This window comes from Rattus norvegicus, chromosome 4, assembly GCF_036323735.1.
Source record: "Rattus norvegicus strain BN/NHsdMcwi chromosome 4, GRCr8, whole genome shotgun sequence".
Lineage (NCBI taxonomy): Eukaryota > Metazoa > Chordata > Mammalia > Rodentia > Muridae > Rattus > Rattus norvegicus.
The window spans coordinates 118,095,456-118,115,546 of NC_086022.1; the positions used below are offsets into that span (position 1 = coordinate 118,095,456).

Sequence of the window (20,091 nt, forward strand, 5' to 3'; positions counted from 1 at the left end):
TGGGAGGTAAAGACTAACAATACAGTTGTCTTCTGCAACGCACATGCACATGCATGTACACGCACACACACACACACACACACACACACACACAAAACACACCCACGAACATACATACATACATATAGATATGTATATACACACATACACACAAACACAGATGCACACACATGCATACATATATCCACATACAAACATGTACCCACAAATACACATACAATACATACTTACACAAACATACAAATATGCACACAAGCACACACTTAAACACACAGTGCTTATTGTTTTTCTAGCAAGGTGACTGAGAACCTGACTGCCTCAAGAGGGTGTAAATAGATGTATTTTATTGTAGCGTTTAATAAGTCTTTATCACATAAGTTTATAAGTTGTTTATTTGTTTTTAATTAATTTATTTAATGTATATGTGGGGAGGAGGAGCATGCACATGTGTGCACTTATGGGTGGGATGTAGAAGTCCACCCTGGTGTCATTCTCAGGAGGAACATTGGATTTTAACAATTTTTTAAATGCACATTTTCTGTTCAATCATTGCCCCCATCCATCTTTAGACCTTTTCCCTCTTCCAAACAAAAAACTTGAACCCAGGTCTTCTGATAGAGCAACCAGAGCTCTTAATCCCTGAGCCATCTCTCTAGCTCCAACCCTACTCCACTATCTTTAACCTTTTAAAGACAATGTTTTGGGTATCCCAGGCTGGCCCCAGATTTACTCTGTAACTGAGTATAACTTTGAGCTCCTGATCCTCCTGCCTGCACCCTGATTACTAGGGTTGTAAGTATTAGCAACCATGCCTGGTTTATGTGATGCTGGGGGTGGAACCCAGGGCTTTGTGCATGCTAGGCAAGTACCCTATCAATGGACACTGAGCCCCTCTCGTCTTCTGATGTTTGAGGATTTGCTGCTTGAACGTGTTGTGTAGATGTCTGGAGTCAGAAGTGGGACTGAAGATTGGATTGCCTGTCTACGTTTAATGTTCCTGTAGTATCCCCCTCCATTCTGACCAGCAGCGTGCTCTGTGGGATTCCAATTTCTCCATATCCCCCTCCTCTTTTCTTCTCTCTCTCCCTGCTTCTTTATAAGTTTCTTCTTAGTTTCTTTTATTGTTGCTATGACAAAATGCCTGACAAAAACAACTTAAGGAAAGAAAAGATTTGTGTTGGCTCTTGGTTTGAGGGTACACAGTCCGTCATGGCAGGAAGTCATGGTTCAGCAGCGTGAGGATGCTCACATTGCATCCATAGTGAGGAAGCAGAGGGACATCGATGATGGTGCTCAGCTCACTTTTCCCTTTTTGTGTAGCAGGACCTCAACCCTTGGGATGAAATCACCCACATTTGCAGTGGCTCTTCAAGACCCTTTTCAATTAAGTCAGTCTAGAAATGTCCTCACAGATCTACTCCTAGGTATGTCTACTGAATGACTCTGGATGGTGTTAAGTTGTCAATCAACACTAACCATTGCAAGTCCATCCCTGTCAACCTGACACCGACACATACCCCTCTTAAGCCAGAGCCTTCTAACTCTTGTCCCTGTAGGCTCATGGTCTTCTCATAATGCATTCAGTATGACTTCAGAAGTCCTCCTAGTTTTTAGCACCATCCTAGTGGAGATGAGGTGGTGTCTTACTGGAGTAGTGTTTGTAAACCCAATTCATTAGGTCAAGATTGAAGTTCTACTCCACGGGTCCATTTGAACCCATGCATGTGCAGACCACTGTTACAGAGACCAGGGCGAGGATCGTCTCCGATACTGGGTTAATTTTATTCATTAGGGGAAACAAGCCATGGCAATGCCGGATGTGTCCCCATAGAAACAGCTATGACCAATGAGCATTTGTGCTCTGATGGCTATCCACAGCCTGGTTCCCAGGGAGCAAACAAAGGCTGAAGCAGACTCCACTGACAGGGTTCAGGTGACACAGGCCACTTGCTGCCACCACAGAGACACAGAGTGCATGGTGTGTGGTTTAGGACCCACAGGACAGGACTTACTCCTCTGGATCCTTTGAAAGGCCTTCCTTGGCCATCCGGCCAGTTGTCCACTTTCCCAAGACCTGGTCTCTTCAGTCAGTGACAAGTGTGGTCTCAGGTATGTGTGCTGGATGTCTGATGAAGGGATCTGTCTCCTAGACCAACATTTGTTTTCTCCCTGGGTCTGAGGACAGGAAGGGTCCTTGCATCTGATTTGTAATTGGAGCTATGCTTCCTGGAAACTCATGTAGACACTCTGTGATGTGGGTTGCAGCCAGCTGAGGCATGGGGGCACCAAAGGTGTAAAACGAAGAAAGCATCTCTGTCCTCTGGTGATGCTGGCCTGGTTCATTGTTAAGATCTGATGGCAGCACTAGGGGTGTGGCTCAGCTGAGGGGGTGATTTGTAAAGTATGCATGAAGCCCTGGACTTGATCTCCAGCACTGTATAAATAGGGTGTGGTGGGGCGGACACCTGTAATCCCAGCACTTGGGAGATAAAGGCAGGAGAGTTGCAAGTTCAAGATTATCCTCAGTTACATAGCCAGTTTGAAGTAGCCTGGGCGACATGTGATCCTGTCTCTAAGTAAATAAGTATGTAAGTAAATAATCTTTCTGATGAGATTATGCCCCTCCACATGGCAGCAGCATGGCTAGGCCTCTAAGACTGGACAGAAAGGGGTTAAGGTTGAACTTGGGGAAGGAAAGGTCTCTGATCTCTCTCTTCTCCCTAAGATGGTCCCATGGGAACTCTTACATGGGTGCATGCTACCATGAGACCATCTCACATGAGTACATGCTACTATGGGGATGAACTTACATGGGAACATATTACCATGGGAACCATCTTACATAGAAACATGTTACCATGGGAATATGTTACTATGGGACCATTTCACATGGGTACATGTTACCATGGGAACCATCTCACGTGGGTACATGTTACTATGGGAACCATCTTACATGGGAATATGTTACTATGGAAACCATTTCATGGTACATGACATTCATGGTACCATGAGTGCAGGGAAACCTTAGAGAACTCTGAAAGAACTGATGGTCCTAGGTAGATGGACTCTAACTAGGTGGTAGAGGAGGTAAGAGAAGAGCCAGGCACATTAGGTTGGTTCTCACCATTGGATGTCTCTTTCTTCTCAGGTTCCTGGGAGAAGCCAAGATCCCACTCCAGGAGGTCCTTGCCACCCCCAGCCTATCTGCCAGCTTCAACGCACCTCTGCTGGACTCCAAGCAGCAACCCACAGGGGTAAATGTCTGGACTTTTCTGCCCATAGCCAACTTTTCTTTGGGACCCTGTGTCTTATGCCAGGGGTCAGCTCCTGGGAGCCAAGCTTGGCTATCCTTGGCTATAGGTTAGGGTGCTAGAAGAGATTCATGGTTGGGACCTGCAGGGCTCAGTGAAGCCTGCCACACCCCTACTTGGCTACTTCTGAGTCTAGCCCACTTGGTCACCTCCTGTCTTGTGTTCTAGTCAGCCTTGACTGGCTTCCTTAGTCTGCCTGGCAGACTGCCCTTCTTCACTGCCAGCTCCATTCTCCAAATAGGGAATATCTGAGTCATTTGGGTCACAGGTCGCCAGGGGAGGGAGGCAGACAACTCTCCCCTGCCCACCTGGGGCCAGTCAGGACCCCTTCCTTTTCCTCTCTTGTCTGTCTAGCCCCTCCCCCAGCTTTCCCATGCTCTCCTAGTCCATACAACCCATTCTCAATCCTCCTTGCTGGCCTCCTGTTATTTTTAGTGGTCTAAATATACCCTTTAGGGTTCTTTCTTCCTGGTCACTAGAATTCTGGGTCTGCCTACAAGACAGGACGCACAGGGCTGTTGCTGGTCCCGACATACTTCTTCCCAGTGAAGCCTGCAGTGTTGTGGGATTTCAGCCCTCATAGACAGGGTGTGTGTGTGTGTGCGCGCGCGTGCGCGCGTGCGTGCGGTGTGTGTGTGTGTGTGTGTGTGTGTGTGTGTGTGTGTGTGTGTGTTTGGGCCTTTGGTTAGGAAAGTGAAATTGGGATTAATTTGGGCTTGGCTGAATGGGTCCTCACTGGGAGAAAGAGAGCATCTAGGGTTGCTTTTCTCAACTGGTCTCAGTCACCTCCTGTGTCACCTCTTGCCTCCTGTTTGAGCTCTGCAGTCAGCCAACGCTACCTAGTCTAGGAGGCCTCCAGTGGCATTTGAAGATGACTCTTCCGGGACCCTGAGGAGACTCCTAGTTCGCTCTGCAGCCTGGAGCTCCAGAGTTGCTACCGATATCGTTTTGTCAGAGCAGTTCTTGGAGTGAGGAGACCTGTCTGGTGCTTTCCTGTTACTCCCCAGGTTGAAGCGGCCTCTTCCCTATAGCCTTCAACCAAAGGGTCTCACTTCCTGCCAAGACATCCATGCTTCTTTACTCCAACCTCCAGTGTCTGTGGCACTGATGTTTTCTGTATTTGCTCCCCACAAACTCACTGTGCCCTGGGATGGAACCTTTCAGCCTGGTTCCTGAGAACTGGGCTGAGGAGGACTGGAAATCACCTGCATTCCCTGTCCTTGGCCTGGCTTCTGTATTCTGTTTGCGCTTCCTACTCACTAGCTGGGAACCCACTGCTGGGAACCCTCTGCGTCCTCTCCATGCCCCTGAGACCCTGGGCTGCCTGTGGAACCTGACAATTCTTCACAGTGACTCTAAAATGAATCCATGAGAGTCAGAATGTGGTGAATGGGAGAGGAGGGCTGGGCCCTGCTCAGTGAGCCACCAGCCAAGTCTACACAGAGGTGGGGAGAGGCAAGGAGTGCAGGAGTGGGTATCCCCCTCCCCTCTGCCTGGGATTCAGTCCTCACTTCCTGCAGCAGGTTCAGGAACAGGCTTACTTGTGTCTCCCTTCAGTCCCAGGACAGCATAGGTAGGTGGGAAGAACCTCTGAGCTGGGGGTTCCTGTTGGGAGACTTTTGCTTCTGGGGGGACACCCCCAGCATTTCTAGCACTGTTAGCCTTCAGCGGTTGTGCAATCTAATTTTTAAAATGAATGCTTAAATTAATGGAAGAGTGGACAAGCAAAATACATCAGGCAGGATTGTCGGATGTGAGCTGGTCTGATCTGGCCCAAGCAGGCGTCCCTCCCAGGCATGGCTCCAAAGGGCCCTGAGCTTGATTTAATTCTCTGCTGCTACTGTCTTGAAATTCTAGACAACATTTTAATAAATACCTTTATATTTCATTTTGCACCAGGCCTGACCCTGGAGCCAGCGTGAGGTGTAGGCTTTGTTTACCTCTACTGAGTTCAGAGCCTATGGCAATAGCAGAGGCAATCTTCCTTCACCACTTTTTTTATCCCACCCCCACCATGGGGGGAGGGATGTCCCTATGTAGCTGTGGTCTCTCTATGTAGCCCTGGCTGATCTGGAATTCAATATGTAGATCAGGCTGGCCTCAAACTCAAAGAAATCTGCTTGCCTCTGTCTCCCCAGTGCTGGGCTAGAAGGTGTCTCAGATTTTTTTATCTTGAAATGATTTAAGTGTAGATGCAGGGCTGGCACAGTCAGTAAAATGGTTGCCTTGCAATCTCGAGGTCCTGAGTTCCAATCCCCACACCAACATTGAATAAGATAGGTGTTACGTGACAGTAACCCCAGCATGGGGACAGTGGAGTCAGGTGGATCCCTGGGGCTTACTGACCTGTTAGCCTAGTGGGTGAACCTCAGGCCAGTGAGAGACTGTCTTAAGAAACAAGATTGATGGATCTGAAGGCATGATACTTTAGATTGACTTTGACCTACACACGCACGCACGCACGCACGCACGCACGCACATTCATATGCACACACACATCACTATCATCATCACCACCACCACCAACAACAACAACTACAAAGAAGCTGGGTTTGATGGTTTATACCTGTAATTCCAGCACTTGGGAGCCTGAAGCAGGAGGATCACTCTATGAATTTGAGGCCAGCCTAGAAGATTTAGTGAAATCAAGGCCAGCATAGAATACAGAGCAACATAAATATTCTGTCAGAGAGTGGGAAAGGGAAGCTTCTGAGTGTAGTCCAAACCACTCTGTGTCCTGGGCCACTTGAGGCCATGGTACCATTGCCTAGCCATCACCCTGGATGCCAGAGTGTGTACTTTGAGTTAAAGACTGTCTCCATAGCATCTTTTTCAAAGGGATGAAAGCAATCTCAACATAGAAATCATCCAGCCACAGACCTTCTGGAGGCTCATCAGTATTGTGTGTGTGTGTGTGTGTGTGTGTGTGTGTGTGTGTGTTGTACACAGACCTCCTAGAGGCTCGTCAGTTGTGTATGTGTGTGTGTATGTATATGTGTGTGTGGTGTGTGTGTGTGTCTGTGTGTATGTTTGTGTGTGTGTGTGTGTGTGTGGAGTGTGTGTGTGTGTATGTGTCTGTGTGTGGTGTGTGTGTGTGTGTATGTGTCTGTGTGTCTGTATGTGTCTGTGTGTATATGTGTGTGTGTGTGTGGTGTGTGTGTGCTGTATCCAGACCTCCTAGAGGCTCGTCAGTTGTTATGTGGTGTGTGTGTGTGTGTGTGTGTGTGTGTGTTGTATCTACTTGTTCTTATGTGTCTGCACACAGCAATGGAGGCCAGGTTGAGGCTGAAATATTTTCCTCCATCGCTCTCCATCTGACATTTTGAGTCAGGGTCTCTTGCTGAATCTGAAGAGCATGGATGCAGCTGGCTGACTAAGGACTTCAGGGGTTTGCCTGTGTCCACCCTACTGCTGCCGTGGTAATATAGGCATGTGCCACCATACCTGGTTTATGTGCTGCTGCGGATTGAACTCAGGGCTTCATGCATGTTACTGGGACCTGAACCCTAGTCTTCTGGAAGATTGGTGAGGGCTCTTAACCTCTGAGCCATTTCTTCAGCTCCTTCTTGTCCCTTTGATGTATTTCTGTAATTTATGTAGACTTTCCTGGAACAAAAAGTCCAGGTTTATCTTGTATAATTAGTTATTTCTCCAAAGAGCTCCAGTGGTTCATCAGTCATAGGAGGGAGGGAGGGCTTTGGGGCCTGACTAGGAAGCGGGTTCCCTTCAGGTTACCAACTGACGATATTAATACTCACTGCTCAAGTGTCGACACCTGGTGGTAGCTTCTAGTCATGCAGGGCCATTTACAGCCAATGGGGTATTAAAGGGGTGCCAGTTGCCTCTGGGCTCCTTCCTCCATGTTCTGAGCCTGAATCGTGGTAGGTCCTGCCTTTGTTAGTCTGTTTTCCCTCCTTGGTCCCCAGTCTGGAGGATACAAGTCTGAGATACAGTGGGAGCTGGCAGCTTCTCAACCCCAGGGCAGGGTTTGCCCCAGGAGTCAGAATACCCCCCTCATTACTGATGTCTCTGCTGGTATGGCCAGTACACCCTGCTCGGTCACTCAGATGAAGAGTGTTAGCAAACATTTGTAAAGGATTTGCCCAAACTGTGGAAAATGCTTGCTGAGCTAACAACTTGTTTAAAGATGACGGTGGAGGTGGAGAGGTGGCTCAGTGGTTAAGGCACTGTCTGCTCTCCCAGGGGACCTTGTACCCATGTAGCAACTCACGTGCATCGTAACTCCAGTCCTGGGATTCCAATGTCCCCTTCTGTGGGCACTGAACACACAGAGGGCGCAGACATACACACCGGCAAACAGCTGTACAAACAAAGTAAAACAGAATAAATCTTAGAAAGGGGATTATATCCACACAGGAAGAAGAGCAGAAGGACACTGACACTTTTTCTCTGTGACATTTTTCCTCCTGGGGTTGTCTCAGTTTCTTTTCCTGGTGCTGTGATAAATGACTCTGACGAAAAGCAACGTAAGGGAAGAAGGGCTTGGTAAAGAGGCAGTTCCTCAGGGCACAACAGCCCCTGCTGCTCACAACAAATCCACAACAAGAAGCAGAGATGGGTGGATACTGTGCTCAGCTTTTTTTTTTTTTCTTTCTTGGACACAATCTCATTAAACGGTGCCGTCCACTTTTAGCGTGTGTCTTTGCACTGAGTCAACTTAACCTAGTCCATCTCAGACACGCCCAGAGTGGCAATTCCCCCTCCCAGCCGTGCCTAAGGCTTGTCTACTGGGCAATACCATTGAAAGAGGTTTTGTACAATGGAGCACTTATCATTTGGATCTGAGGTGGGTGGGAAGGTGAGAGATAAATTCTTGTATATACAGGCTGGGTTTGAACTCCTTACAGTCTGGGAGGATGACCTTGGACTCTTGGCTCTGCAGCTCCCCCTCTCAAGTCCTGGTATTGCAGGCGTCTACCAGCACACTCTGCTTTTACTTGGGCTTTTCCAAAAAGTGTTCCTTTGACCCTGGGAACAACTCAGCCAGGCCTCTGACGGCCTCAGCTGCCAGACTGGAGTCCCTTGAGCTTCTGGCTTCTCTTGGACTCAGATCCTCCTCTCTGGAAAGTGGAGTTGCCAGGGAGGAGGTGAAGTGTGACCCCAGGCAGCCTTCCTTGCCCACCAGAAAAGTGTGACCTTTGTCTCCCTCTTGTGTGAAGATGTGGTAGCGGCAGGGCTTCCAGGAGTGGGGAGGGGAAGATGAGTGGCTCCCACAGGCTTCTCAGGTGTAAGTGCAGCTAGAGCAGAACCAAGCTGAACTGTCTGCATGGTGTGCGGCTTGGTCAGAAGAAAAGTTGAGGGACTTCCTCTAAGAACTAGACAAATCCTGTCAGAGAGATGGCATCCCTCACCCAATTTCAGCCTCATGAGACCTGTCGCCCTGGTGACCTCCCTTTAACAAGCAGGAAACAGCTTGAGTGAGGTTACACAACTTGTCCAGTGTCACACAGCTCCTGAATGGGGACACCTGACCCAAGACGATGCACCAGTACCTGCCTGGCTGTGCTTCCAGGTTCCTGGGTGGCTTCACTACAGCCTCCTGTAGCCCTGACCCTGTCAGAGCCAAATGCCTTGGAGAGGGATGGGAGACCGGAAAGGACACTGGAGGGAAGGTGTTGTTTCTCCTTTATACTTACCTGTTACCAACTCATCTCTTCTAGGCCTCTCTGGTCCTGCAGGTATCCTACACACCGCCCCCAGGAGCTGCGCCCTTGTTCCCACCACCCGCTTCCCTGGCACCGTCCCCAACACTGCCTGACATGGACCTGGTGGCTGGTGAGGAGGCCCACCCCCCCACCTTAATAGGGCACCGTCCCTGGAAGATGGCCATCATGTCTCCTTATTCCTGGGATTAAGAAAGCGCCAGTGTGGGGACAGAAGTTGTGGGTGGGTAGAAAAGAAGACATGGAGATGGCTCCCTAATGAAGCTCCCTGAATCCCAGATGTCTGAGGAGGGTGGGGTCCAACTGTACTCTCTGTTTCCACTAGCTGTGGAGACTAGTGTGTGAGCTGAGGCTTAGTGCTTCCCTAAGCAGTGATACAATGTAAAAAAAGAGCTACTCGCCCTGCCCCGCCCCACCTCCTACCCGGGTAAAAGAGTTTTGAGCCAAAGTTGGGAGTTTCCATCTTGCCTTTTGACACTGACTAGCTGTATGGCTTTGGGCTGGTCATTCTGGGCACAGGGATGGCCATACATGAAGTGAGCAGACAGTGGGTAGACTATGCCCTGTGCCGGCCTCAGGCTTCTGCTAGGCTTGTTGAGTGAAGGTGCAGGCCAAGGAGGCCGACTTGCTGGTGGTGCTTAGGATCGGTGGCTTGGCCGCTAGGCCGTCTGGGTAGAAAGCCGCTGAGGGGACAGTGCATTTGCTTAGGGGGAGATTTCAGAGTTTACCTTCTGGTGAAGGAGGTGTGGCGGGGGTGGGGTGGGGGAGAGAACCAAGTTATCAAATCTTGAGAATCCCTTGCCCTCCCTGGGTAAGCCTGTTTTGTTGGCCAGCTCCCTGTGGGTTTCTGTGGAGAGGGAGGCTGAGGGAAGCGTTGTTGGCTCAGCACATCCAGCCCTGGAGATCGCTGGGCTGGGAATCCTGAGCTGGGGAAAGATAGCTAAGCTAGGCTCAGGGAGGAAAGGCTGCTGGGGAGGGAGAGTGGGCAGAGGTCCCCACATGCTCTGAGCTTGACCAACAAAAGGAGGCTCCCAGCTCTGCTGGTTGGCAATGGGAAGGAACGGTCACCTCTGAGCATGGTACCCAGGCTGTGTGGATAAACATATTGGAGGTGAGGGTGGGCCTGAAGGTGGGCTTCGCTCATCCCAGTTCCCTCCCGCCCCTCCCCACTTGGGGTCTGCCCTGATGCATGCCAGGTGGGGGACAGAGCCGGGCTGAGACTTGGTCCCTGCTCAGTGACAGCACCATGGACACGAGATATTCTGGGAAGAAGTGGCCAGTCCCCACGGGTGAGATGCAGCCAGATCCCACCACCTGTAACTATCTCACTTGGCAAGGTGGCCAGAAGGACCTGTCTGTTAGGGCTGGGGTGGGTGGGTCAGGGCCATCCTGTCCTCTTCTTGCTGACTAACTGACTATTGACTGTTTCCAAGGGCCAGTTGTGGCAGCTGCCCCTCTTTGATTCCAACCATCTTGGGATGGGTGGGCAGGCTTAGGGCGTGGTACTGCAGCATGCATGCTCTTTGATCCTCTCCCTGCTGGACTGAGACCTCAGGGCAGGACCAAAGGCACACAGTGCTCAAGAGGGACCTGTGCCCACAGACACAGGAGGAGAGGAAGACACGGAAGACCAGGGCCTGACTGGAGATGAAGCTGAGCTCTTCCCAGATCCGAGTGTTGCTGTGGGCCCAGGGGGACCAACGACGCCCAAGAAGCCACCTTCCCATCCTCCTCCCCACTATCCAGGGGGGAAAAGGAAAAGAAGCTCTGCTCCACCTAGAAAGCTGCTGTCAGACAAGCCACAGGACTTCCAGGTGACAGTGGGGACTGTCCCTAGAGTTCATCAGCAGTTACTAGTGTTCTGTGCCTGGCTGCGTTGTGAGCCTCAGGCGTTCAGGAGGCCTCCCATGGGGAAGCTAGGCTGCCCTGGACCCTGACAGCTGAACTGAAAGTTTGTGTTTTGGGATCTCAAAGCATGCGTCTGCCTAGTCAGTCCCAAGGAGTCTGCTGTATAAACAATGAATGGAGCAACCTGGCCCTACATCTCCTTCTTTGTAGTAACTGGCCTTTGTCCTAGAGAGCTCCTTGCTCTCTAGGGACTGCAGCAGCAGCAGCAGCAGCAGCAGCAGCAGCAGCAGCAGCAGCAGCAGCAGCAGCAGCAGCAGCAGCAGCAGCAGCGTCCTCTGAGCTTTTCTAAAAACCAGTGACTATTTATTGTGTGTGTTAGCATGGGATGTACAAGTGCCACTCACTGTGAGAGATCACTGTGTGGAGGTCAGAGGAAAACTTGTGGGAGTTGGCTCTTTTTTTCTCACCATGTAGATCCTGGGGTATAAACTCAGATTGTCGAACTCAGCAGCAAGTGCCTTTCCCCACAGAGTCACCTTGCTGGCCTGTTGTTTAAAACATTTTAAAATTACATTTATATTCATAGGTGATGTTTCTGCGTGTAGCACATGTGTGCCGCAGCATGTGTACAGAGGCTGGGGGACAACTTTCTGCTTATTCTCTTCTACCGTCTCCCTGGCCCTGTTTGTGTTTTCTGTTTGTTTTGTTTTTGAGACTGGGTCTTGTGTTACTCAGGTTGGCCTCAAACTCACTATATAGCTGAGGATGACATTGAACTCCTGATCCTCCAGCTCTATTTCTAAAGTGCTGGAATTAGGTCTGAATGGCCATCATGCCCAGCCAAGGTCCTTAGAAAAGTAGATCTCTGCCCCTACTCAGAGCTGCTGAATCAACTGCCCGAGTCTGAGGAACTGTGTCCAACAGTGGAAGAAGAAAGATTACCCAAGTTTGAGGCCAGCCTGGGCTACCTAGTGAATGACAGGCCAGTCTAGCTACAGAGTTACTTATTTAGAAAATCAGTAACAATAACAGAGTGGGTGTTAAAGAGGTCTCGATGGAGTCTGTTCTAAAGGAAGGCAGGGCTGGATTTGTCCTTATCCTGGAAGATTTTATGCAGGTGAAACAGGTCTTCTGGGAAGCTGTGGAATTTTCTAGATGCAAGGGGGAGCTCAGTGGGAAATGTAAGTTTGTTTCTGTAGTACTCTTTCTAGTCTCTTTTCATAGCTCTCCCTAAAGTCGTCAGTGAGTTGGGTTTGGGGTTTCTGAGACTTGGGGCCAGCAGGTGTCCTGTCCATTAGCTTATCCCTTCTCTTGGGTTTCAGATCAGAGTCCAGGTGATTGAGGGGCGTCAGCTGCCTGGGGTGAACATCAAGCCTGTGGTCAAGGTCACAGCTGCTGGGCAGACCAAGCGGACTCGAATCCAGAAGGGAAATAGCCCACTTTTCAATGAGGTGAGTGGCTTCAGGCATCAGGAAGGACATTGATAGCCCCTGAGAATGATTCTCAAGAGGGTAGATACCAGGACATTGGTCCAAGGGTGTGCTCTTGGGGCACCAACTTTGCGTGTGTGAGCTAAGACCAGTGTAAATTATCAGAGAACTTGGAGAGCCCTGCTCCCAGAAATCTCCGAATCCTTGTCTTTGAAATGCTAACCTCTGTGAGGCAGAGCTGGGACGGCCCATCTTGTTAGATCCCCAGACTTTGGCACTGGGCAGCTGAGCTCTACCACTCTCCTCAACACTGGTGGGTGGCCATGCCCCTCCACCTAGCCTATGGGTCAGAGACACTGATTTTTTTCCCCCACTTCCCCATTCTGGATCAACAGACTCTTTTCTTCAACGTATTTGACTCTCCCTTGGAACTGTTTGATGAGCCCATCTTCATCACGGTATGTCTCAGGTGTTCTCCGTGGGTCATGGGTACGCATGCTAGTCATGTGGGAGGTGATAGACACAGATATGTCTGCCATGGTGTCTGTAAGCCTGTGTATGTGTCTGCGAGAGAGAGGTGGGTTGAAACTTGACTCTGGGTGACTGAAGGACTCACAGAAACTCTGCCAGCCAGTGGCAGAAAAAGTGCCCTGAGGCCTCAGATTGCTCCCAGCTGCTGGGAATGGGTGTGCAGTAGATGTGTGGGTCCCACCTCTGTTGTGTGTCCGTGTGATTCTGCACATGCTGTGTGATCTCCCTGTGCCTTTGTCCCCTTACTTGTGAGGTGGGCACCATGTTGGCATCTATTCGCAGGGTTCTGTGAGGTGAGACATTGCTTAGCGCCATCTCTGGAATGGAGGCGGTGCCAGCTGTTGGTTGTTGTCATCAGGGAGGGACCTGGCCAGAGCTGCACTCTCATGGGAAGATGATCTTTCCTTTCAGGTGGTAGACTCACGCTCCCTCAGGACAGATGCCCTCCTTGGCGAGTTCCGGGTAATTGTTTGTTTACTTGGAAGTAGTTACTTCTCACTTCCCCTTCCGGGTGGGGGCAGGGAATGCCCGGGAAAATCTAGTTTCACTCCATCTCCCTAAAACTCCATAAAATCTCCCAACTCGGGCAACCTCTCACCAACGGTAGAAAAATAAAGCAATTATTATCTACTGGAGTCAGAATTCTTATCTTACAGTTCAGGCTGGCCTCAAAGGTCCTGCTGTCCAGCGCCTCCTGAATTCTGGATGTACAGAGAAATATCTGGGCTCACTTTTACTATTGAGTTTGCTAGGAGGGGTTGTGTGTCATAGGCGATCTCTGGGACTAGACAGACAGACGGAAGCCAAAGTGGACAGGGCACACGTTTCCCACCACATGCCTATAGTCAGGGCAGAGGCTGGAGAGCACCTCCACCCCCAACTCCGGCACTGAGTCTCTCCTGGGTTCCGATGACAATTAGAGTGGCCACCTATGTAAGTTAGTTTTCTTTATTCAGAGGAAAAAAAAACCCACAAAACTTTGGCTTCTATGACAGGTTGTTTGACATCCTGAAGCTTGGTTCCCTCCGAGGTCAGGCTCCTATACATCTCTGGCTTTCCTCCATGTTCACCTTTTGAAGGTAGAGCCTGGGTCCTTGAATGGCACCCCACAGCTTCAAGCTTAGTTCCTTTCTGAAAAAAACGAGCAGGAGAAAGTACTTATACTTTCCCATTTCCCAGAGTCAGGGTATGACAGAAAGAGAGGGAGTGAACTTACCCTTGTTTCCACTAGAGCGAATCAAAAATCTTTCTTTACATTTCTCTCTGCCTGTGTACTCTGGAAGGGAAGCAGTCTTTACTTATTTTTGGCTATCTTGTATGTCTTGGTTAGTTTTTATTGCTGTGACAGTGTGACCAAAGCAACTTACAAAAGAAAGCATTTAACTTGGGGCTCACAGTTCCAGAGGGCTGTTCCATGACCATCATGGTGGGAAGCATGGTAGCAGGCAGGCAGGCAGGCAGGCAGCAGGCAGGCAGCAGGCAGGCAGGCAGGCAGGCAGGCAGGCAGGCAGGCAGGCAGGCAGCAGGCAGGCAGGCAGCAGGCAGGCAGGCAGGCAGGCAGGCAGGCAGGCAGCAGGCAGGCAGCAGGCAGGCAGGCAGGCAGGCAGGCAGGCAGGCAGGCAGGCAGGCAGGCAGGCAGCAGGCAGCAGGCAGGCAGGCAGAAGGCAGCAGGCAGGCAGGCAGGCAGGCAGGCAGGCAGACAGCAGGCAGCAGGCAGCAGGCAGGCAGGCAGACAGCAGGCAGGCAGCAGGCAGGCAGGCAGGCAGGCAGGCAGACAGCAGGCAGGCAGCAGGCAGCAGGCAGGCAGGCAGGCAGGCAGGCAGGCAGGCAGCAGGCAGCAGGCAGGCAGGCAGGCAGCAGGCAGCAGGCAGGCAGGCAGGCAGGCAGGCAGCAGGCAGCAGGCAGGCAGGCAGAAGGCAGCAGGCAGGCAGGCAGGCAGCAGGCAGGCAGGCAGCAGGCAGGCAGGCAGGCAGGCAGGCAGCAGGCAGCAGGCAGCAGGCAGCAGGCAGCAGGCAGCAGGCAGGCAGGCAGGCAGGCAGGCAGGCAGGCAGGCATGGCGCTGTAGCTGTGGCTGAGACCCTTACATCCGATTCATGAGCATGAGGCAGAGAGAGCGGACAGGGAATGGCCTGAGGTTTTGAAACCTCAAATCGCACCTCCAGTGACATACCTCTTTCCACAAAGCCACACCTTCCCAAGCAATTCCACCCCGCTTCGACCAAGTATTCAAATATATGCACCTATGGGGGCCATTCTCATTCAAACCACCACATCCTGTGAGGTGGTGCTCTGCTCCCTGAAGGCATCTTCTCTGTGGGCAAGGAGTGGAGTTCTGATATGCACCCAGGAGAGGTGCTTTGACCTGCTTACTTTTCCTGGTGGCCAGAAGTGGGGAATGGATAAATGCCCCACTTCTAAATTACGGAGTCCTGAGACCGCAGGGTGGATTGAACATATCTTACAAACTGTAAAATGAGGGCTGAAGGGATGGCTCAGTGCTGCTCTTCTAGAGGATCTGGGTTTAGTGTCTAGCATCTACATGGCGACTTACAGCTTTCTACAGTGCCAGCACCAGGGGACCTGACACCTTCTTCTGAGCTCTACAAGCACAAGGCACATTCGTGGGTCACAGGCAAACATCAAGCAAAACACTTGTGAACAGATAACAAAAGCAAATAAATTTTAAAAAGTATATCAAGGGGTACTATGTGGCTATCTATTCAGCCACTCGGTAGATATCTTAGTCTCTTAAGTATTTATTTTTATTTTATGTATATGGGTGTTTGACCTGTACATGGTCTGTACTTATTGATATGAATGCTTTGTTTTGCTTATTTATTTGTTTGTTTTAGCAGTTGAAAAGAGATGTTTATCTGGAGTAAGGAAACATACACACACACACACACACACACACACACACACACACACACGCAACAGGCGCACAGAGAAAACAGCTCTTGGCAGAGTAGAGGAGGGTCTCAGGAAACCAAAAATCCTTTGTTTGACTGTGTTTCCTCTCTATTTCAGATGGATGTGGGCACCGTGTACAGAGAGCCCCGTGAGTTCTTAACCCCTTGGCCAAAGCCTGACATTGTGGTCCTAGAGGCTTCTTGGAGGCACTCATTTGTGGTGGGGGGTGGACTCCTTTTTTCTTCTTGGTGCATTAGAACTTGGAGGTGGGGTCTATACTTGGAAGAGAAGGCAGGGCTCTTCCTTCCATGCAAAGCAAATCCCCAGGCACACTGTCAGGTGCTTCTTCAGGGATGATTATTGTGGGAGGAATGGCCAGGGTAACTGGAGCTGTGCTCCTTCTGAGTCATTTTATGAGTGACTCACCCTTGCTCTGGTCTGGGCGATTTACTAAGGAAGTGGAAAAATGGGCCTGAGTTAGGCTTTTATCACCTCTTTTAGAAGTTTCTGCTAATCCTTCTCTGACACACAAATCTTCAGAGTACTTTTTACTCATTGTCCAATATCAGTAGTCATGGATGGCGTGATTGTCAGTCCTCCATACTTCAGGAAGTTGGCTCTGCTAAGGAACGGGGTGTCCAGTGGGCTCCATACATCCACGAGGTTTAAACCTGCTTCCTTTGCCTGGTTGCTAGGTTTTCTGTCTCACCTTAAAGGGTCCACCCTAAGCTCCTGTCTGTAGATCTGACCTTCCTCTCTCTCCTGCAGGACATGCTTATCTCCGGAAGTGGCTGCTGCTCTCCGATCCCGATGACTTCTCTGCAGGGGCCAGAGGCTACCTCAAAGCCAGCCTGTGTGTGCTGGGGCCTGGGGACGAAGCTCCCGTGAGTGCCCTCCTCTCAGTACCTAGTGTAACACCATATAAACCCCCTAGCTTGGTGTTTTCTTGTCTTAATGGGGTATGTAGTAATTATGAGAACTGCATAACAGGCAGAAAATATGAATAACAAACAAAGCACTCTAAATTCTACGCTGGGATGGTGGGGCTGCAAGAGAAAGAATCAGGGATTTGGGGATTTTTGTTTGTTTGTTTGTTTGTTTTTTCTCCAGCCTGGGTCTCTCTGTGTAATCCGGCTGTCCTCAAACTCCCTCTGTAGACCAGGCTGGCCTTGAACTCACAGAGATTCACCTGCCTTTGCTTCCCAAGTGCTGGGATTAAAGTCAAGCATTACTGCAGTAGCACATACAGACTGCCACATCAAGGTGCTGACCACTTGTGCTTAGACCGTTTTGTCAAAACACTTTGTAGCTATAACCCAAGAGGCAGCCTGTGGGCGGTGCAGGAGTGGCAGGCAGGCAGATCAGGAGTGGCAGGAGGCAGAAGTGAAGTGGTCAAGCATCCTGACACTGAGGACGGGAGGGAAGAAGGAAGAGAGATAGGTGGAGGAGAGCTCAGCCTCTTGAAGGTTGCCGAGGAGCCTGGGCCAGTCTGGAAATACTCCTGGAAATGGAGATAGCAGAGTACACCCGACATTAGGAAGAGGTTCCTCAGGTACCTCTCTCTTCCCCTGTTGTAAATGGGCTTGTGCCTCTCTCTTCCACTGTTGTTGTAAAAATATAAAAATAAAAAAGTATAGTCTTCTTTTACCTCGCTAGGTCCGCACCTCGGTGCCCCAAGATATCTGCTAGAGATCTTGGCGGAAACAGCCCAGCCGCACACTTTCCTACACTCAAACCCTCACATAAAAGAACACACAACACAATAATCTTAGATCCAATTGATAAGATATAATTGCCCATTTAAACATACAAATCCCTTGAGAACATTAATAACAACCTGTAAATACACAGAGCAGAATCTTAACATCACCTGCCATCTTGTCCTGCCACGGCTTCTCCGCCCCTCTCTCCCTCCTGTCTCTTCCTCTCTCCCCTAGTCTCCTCCTCTTCCTTCAAACTTCTCTCCCGCCCATCCTTCCTTCTCCTCCAATGACAGGCCTCCTTCTATCCTGTACCTGCCCCTCACCTGTACTTTACAAATTCAATGGAGAGGTGGTTCTGGTGAAGTCACCTGAGTCCTGAGTACAAGACTAGGCAGCTGTCCTTGGGGCAGTGGAATTAGTATCAAAATACAGTAACTTCAGGGCAAACCACAACATCCCACCGTGTGCCGCCATCCCTTCTTCATCTCCCTGGTTTTGTCCTCCAGCTTCCTTCTCCTTCCCTGGAACCACACAGCCAGCCCCACTCTTCTACTGGGCTCTCTCCTCCCTCACACGCTCATCTCCTTGTAGACATGGAATTAGAGGCGATGAAGGGCTTCTGACTGTCTCAGGACACTTGCTCCTAAATGTGCTGGGATCGAATGTCTTGCTGCAGATGCTGAAGTGGGGTTCCCAATGGGGTACAGGCTGAGTAAGCTCTTTCCATTAAGCTTGCTAAGGAGTAACATGGCCAGCATGACCTCACTCTCTCCTGACCTTCCACTGCTCTCCTGCCCCAAGAAGCCACTAGATAGATGGCTTGTGTGTTCGTTCCTGTGGTGTTGGACACTGTGTTTATGATTACACAGTGGTACTGCCTTCATGTGCAAAGAGGCTTGTTCTTTCTGGAAGAGTGAGCTCTGTGGATCAGAGCCTTGGTCTATCTTACCAGAGGTGCCTCTCACCCGTTAGCACCATTCTGACTCTGACTCTGGGGTCACTATGCTAATACTTGTGTGTGGGAACATGTCCCTAAAGATTGAGCGTCAAGCTTAGATCCCCTCAACTACCATGCTAGTTTCTAATGGGGGTGGGGGGTGAATGGGGAACTTATGGGAAAGGGGACCCCATCAGATTGGTTGGCTTGGATGAATGCTGGGCCAGATGAGATTTTCACTGTTGGAGGTGATCCTCCATGTAGCTAGGGAATGTGTGTCCCCTTGTCCACACTGCTCCATTGAGAGTTTAGCCAAGTGAGGGACCAAGCTGCTGCAGGTGCCAGAGTTCAGGACACACCCTTCCAATGAGGGACTGGTGAGGAATCCCATGTGTTTTCTTTGCAGCTAGACAAGAAAGACCCTTCTGAAGACAAAGAGGACATTGAAGGCAACCTGCTTAGGCCCACTGGTGTGGCCCTTCGTGGTGCCCATTTTTGCCTGAAGCTCTTCCGGGCTGAGGACTTACCACAGAGTGAGTGTGGCGCCCCCTTCTGGATGCTTACAAGAGTTTCTTGCTAGGCTGTTGAAAGCATGGACCCTGGGCCTCCAGCCACTAGGGAGAAGGAGGAGGGAAAGGGGGAGAGGCCTGGCCTAGACCTTTTCTCAGTGCTTTTTTCCAGGAACCACCCCTGCTCATTCCCTTCCTCTTTTTGATGTGGATCCTTCCCCCCCCCCAAGGGTCTGTTAGTGCTGTCAGTGCCCATTTTCTGCGTCTGGCTGTTGTTGCAAGCCTTTATTTGACACCCCTCTTCCCAGCAACAGCAGAAAAACATCCAGGGACTTTTTCCCCTTTTTCTGATGCCCCATGCTTGCTCTCCACAATGAGTGCCACCCTCAGCAGAGCAATCGGATTTTAATGGAAAGTAACACATGGAGGTAACTTAGATAGATGAAGGAGTCTTGAGGACAATGACTGCCCCACGGCTCTGCTCCAGCTTCCCCTAGCCTGGTCTGGCAGTCTTATGGAAATGGAAAATCTTAGACTGTATGCTGGGCCTCTCTGATTTTCTATTTAAAGCAAGACTGGCCTACGGGATCACCTACGGGTGGATCACCATGCCCACGGTATTAAGGGAATGCCACCAGGCACCTTTTCTGGATTGCTTGCTGCTCTTAATGGCATGGAGTTTGGCTCAGTCCCACACGTGGACAGGCCCTAAGCTTGGGGTGTGAGGGGGAAGTGGCAGATGTATGTGTTTGGGGAGGGGCAATGACTCTTAGCTGCTGTTCTGAGTCCCTTCTTCGTGGAGAGCCCGGGCTGACTCCCTCATGAGGGACGACGGCATGCTACTTTTGTAGTCATGATACTGCCTGGAGATGCAGGGACAGTTGGGTCTGGAGGGCTATAGAGGCTGGCAGTGAGGGACAGAGGGGTCTGGAGGGTTTAGGGGGAGGCCAGAGACGGGTACGACACAAGGCAACTGATTCTGGAGCAGAGACAGCAGGCAGGCAATGACCAGTGTATCATGGGAATAGTCAGGTGTAGAGAGGACATTGGCAAGCAGTGACAGGCATGTATCCTCCCCAGTGGACGATGCTGTGATGGACAACGTCAAGCAAATCTTTGGCTTTGATAGCAACAAGAAGAACCTGGTGGACCCCTTTGTGGAAGTCAGCTTTGCTGGGAAAATGGTGAGGAGCAGACATCAGGGAGGGGGTTGGCGGAGAGAGAAGGC

At 50.5% G+C, this 20,091-nt stretch overlaps 1 protein-coding gene across 25 annotated transcripts in view; it reads left to right on the forward strand.

The window, feature by feature from the left end:
* Dysf (dysferlin) overlaps window positions 1-20,091 on the forward strand; it is a 199,814-nt gene that overhangs the window by 46,996 nt on the left and 132,727 nt on the right. For 12 of the 25 annotated variants that reach the window (XM_017592630.3, XM_006236765.5, XM_006236761.5 and 9 more), the window contains exons 4-14: window positions 3,149-3,254; window positions 8,993-9,107; window positions 10,192-10,284; window positions 10,598-10,809; window positions 12,166-12,294; window positions 12,669-12,731; window positions 13,216-13,266; window positions 15,832-15,862; window positions 16,483-16,598; window positions 18,761-18,887; window positions 19,944-20,047. In XM_017592630.3, the coding sequence (XP_017448119.1) occupies window positions 3,149-3,254; window positions 8,993-9,107; window positions 10,192-10,284; window positions 10,598-10,809; window positions 12,166-12,294; window positions 12,669-12,731; window positions 13,216-13,266; window positions 15,832-15,862; window positions 16,483-16,598; window positions 18,761-18,887; window positions 19,944-20,047 (1,147 nt within the window). 25 annotated transcript variants of the gene reach the window in all.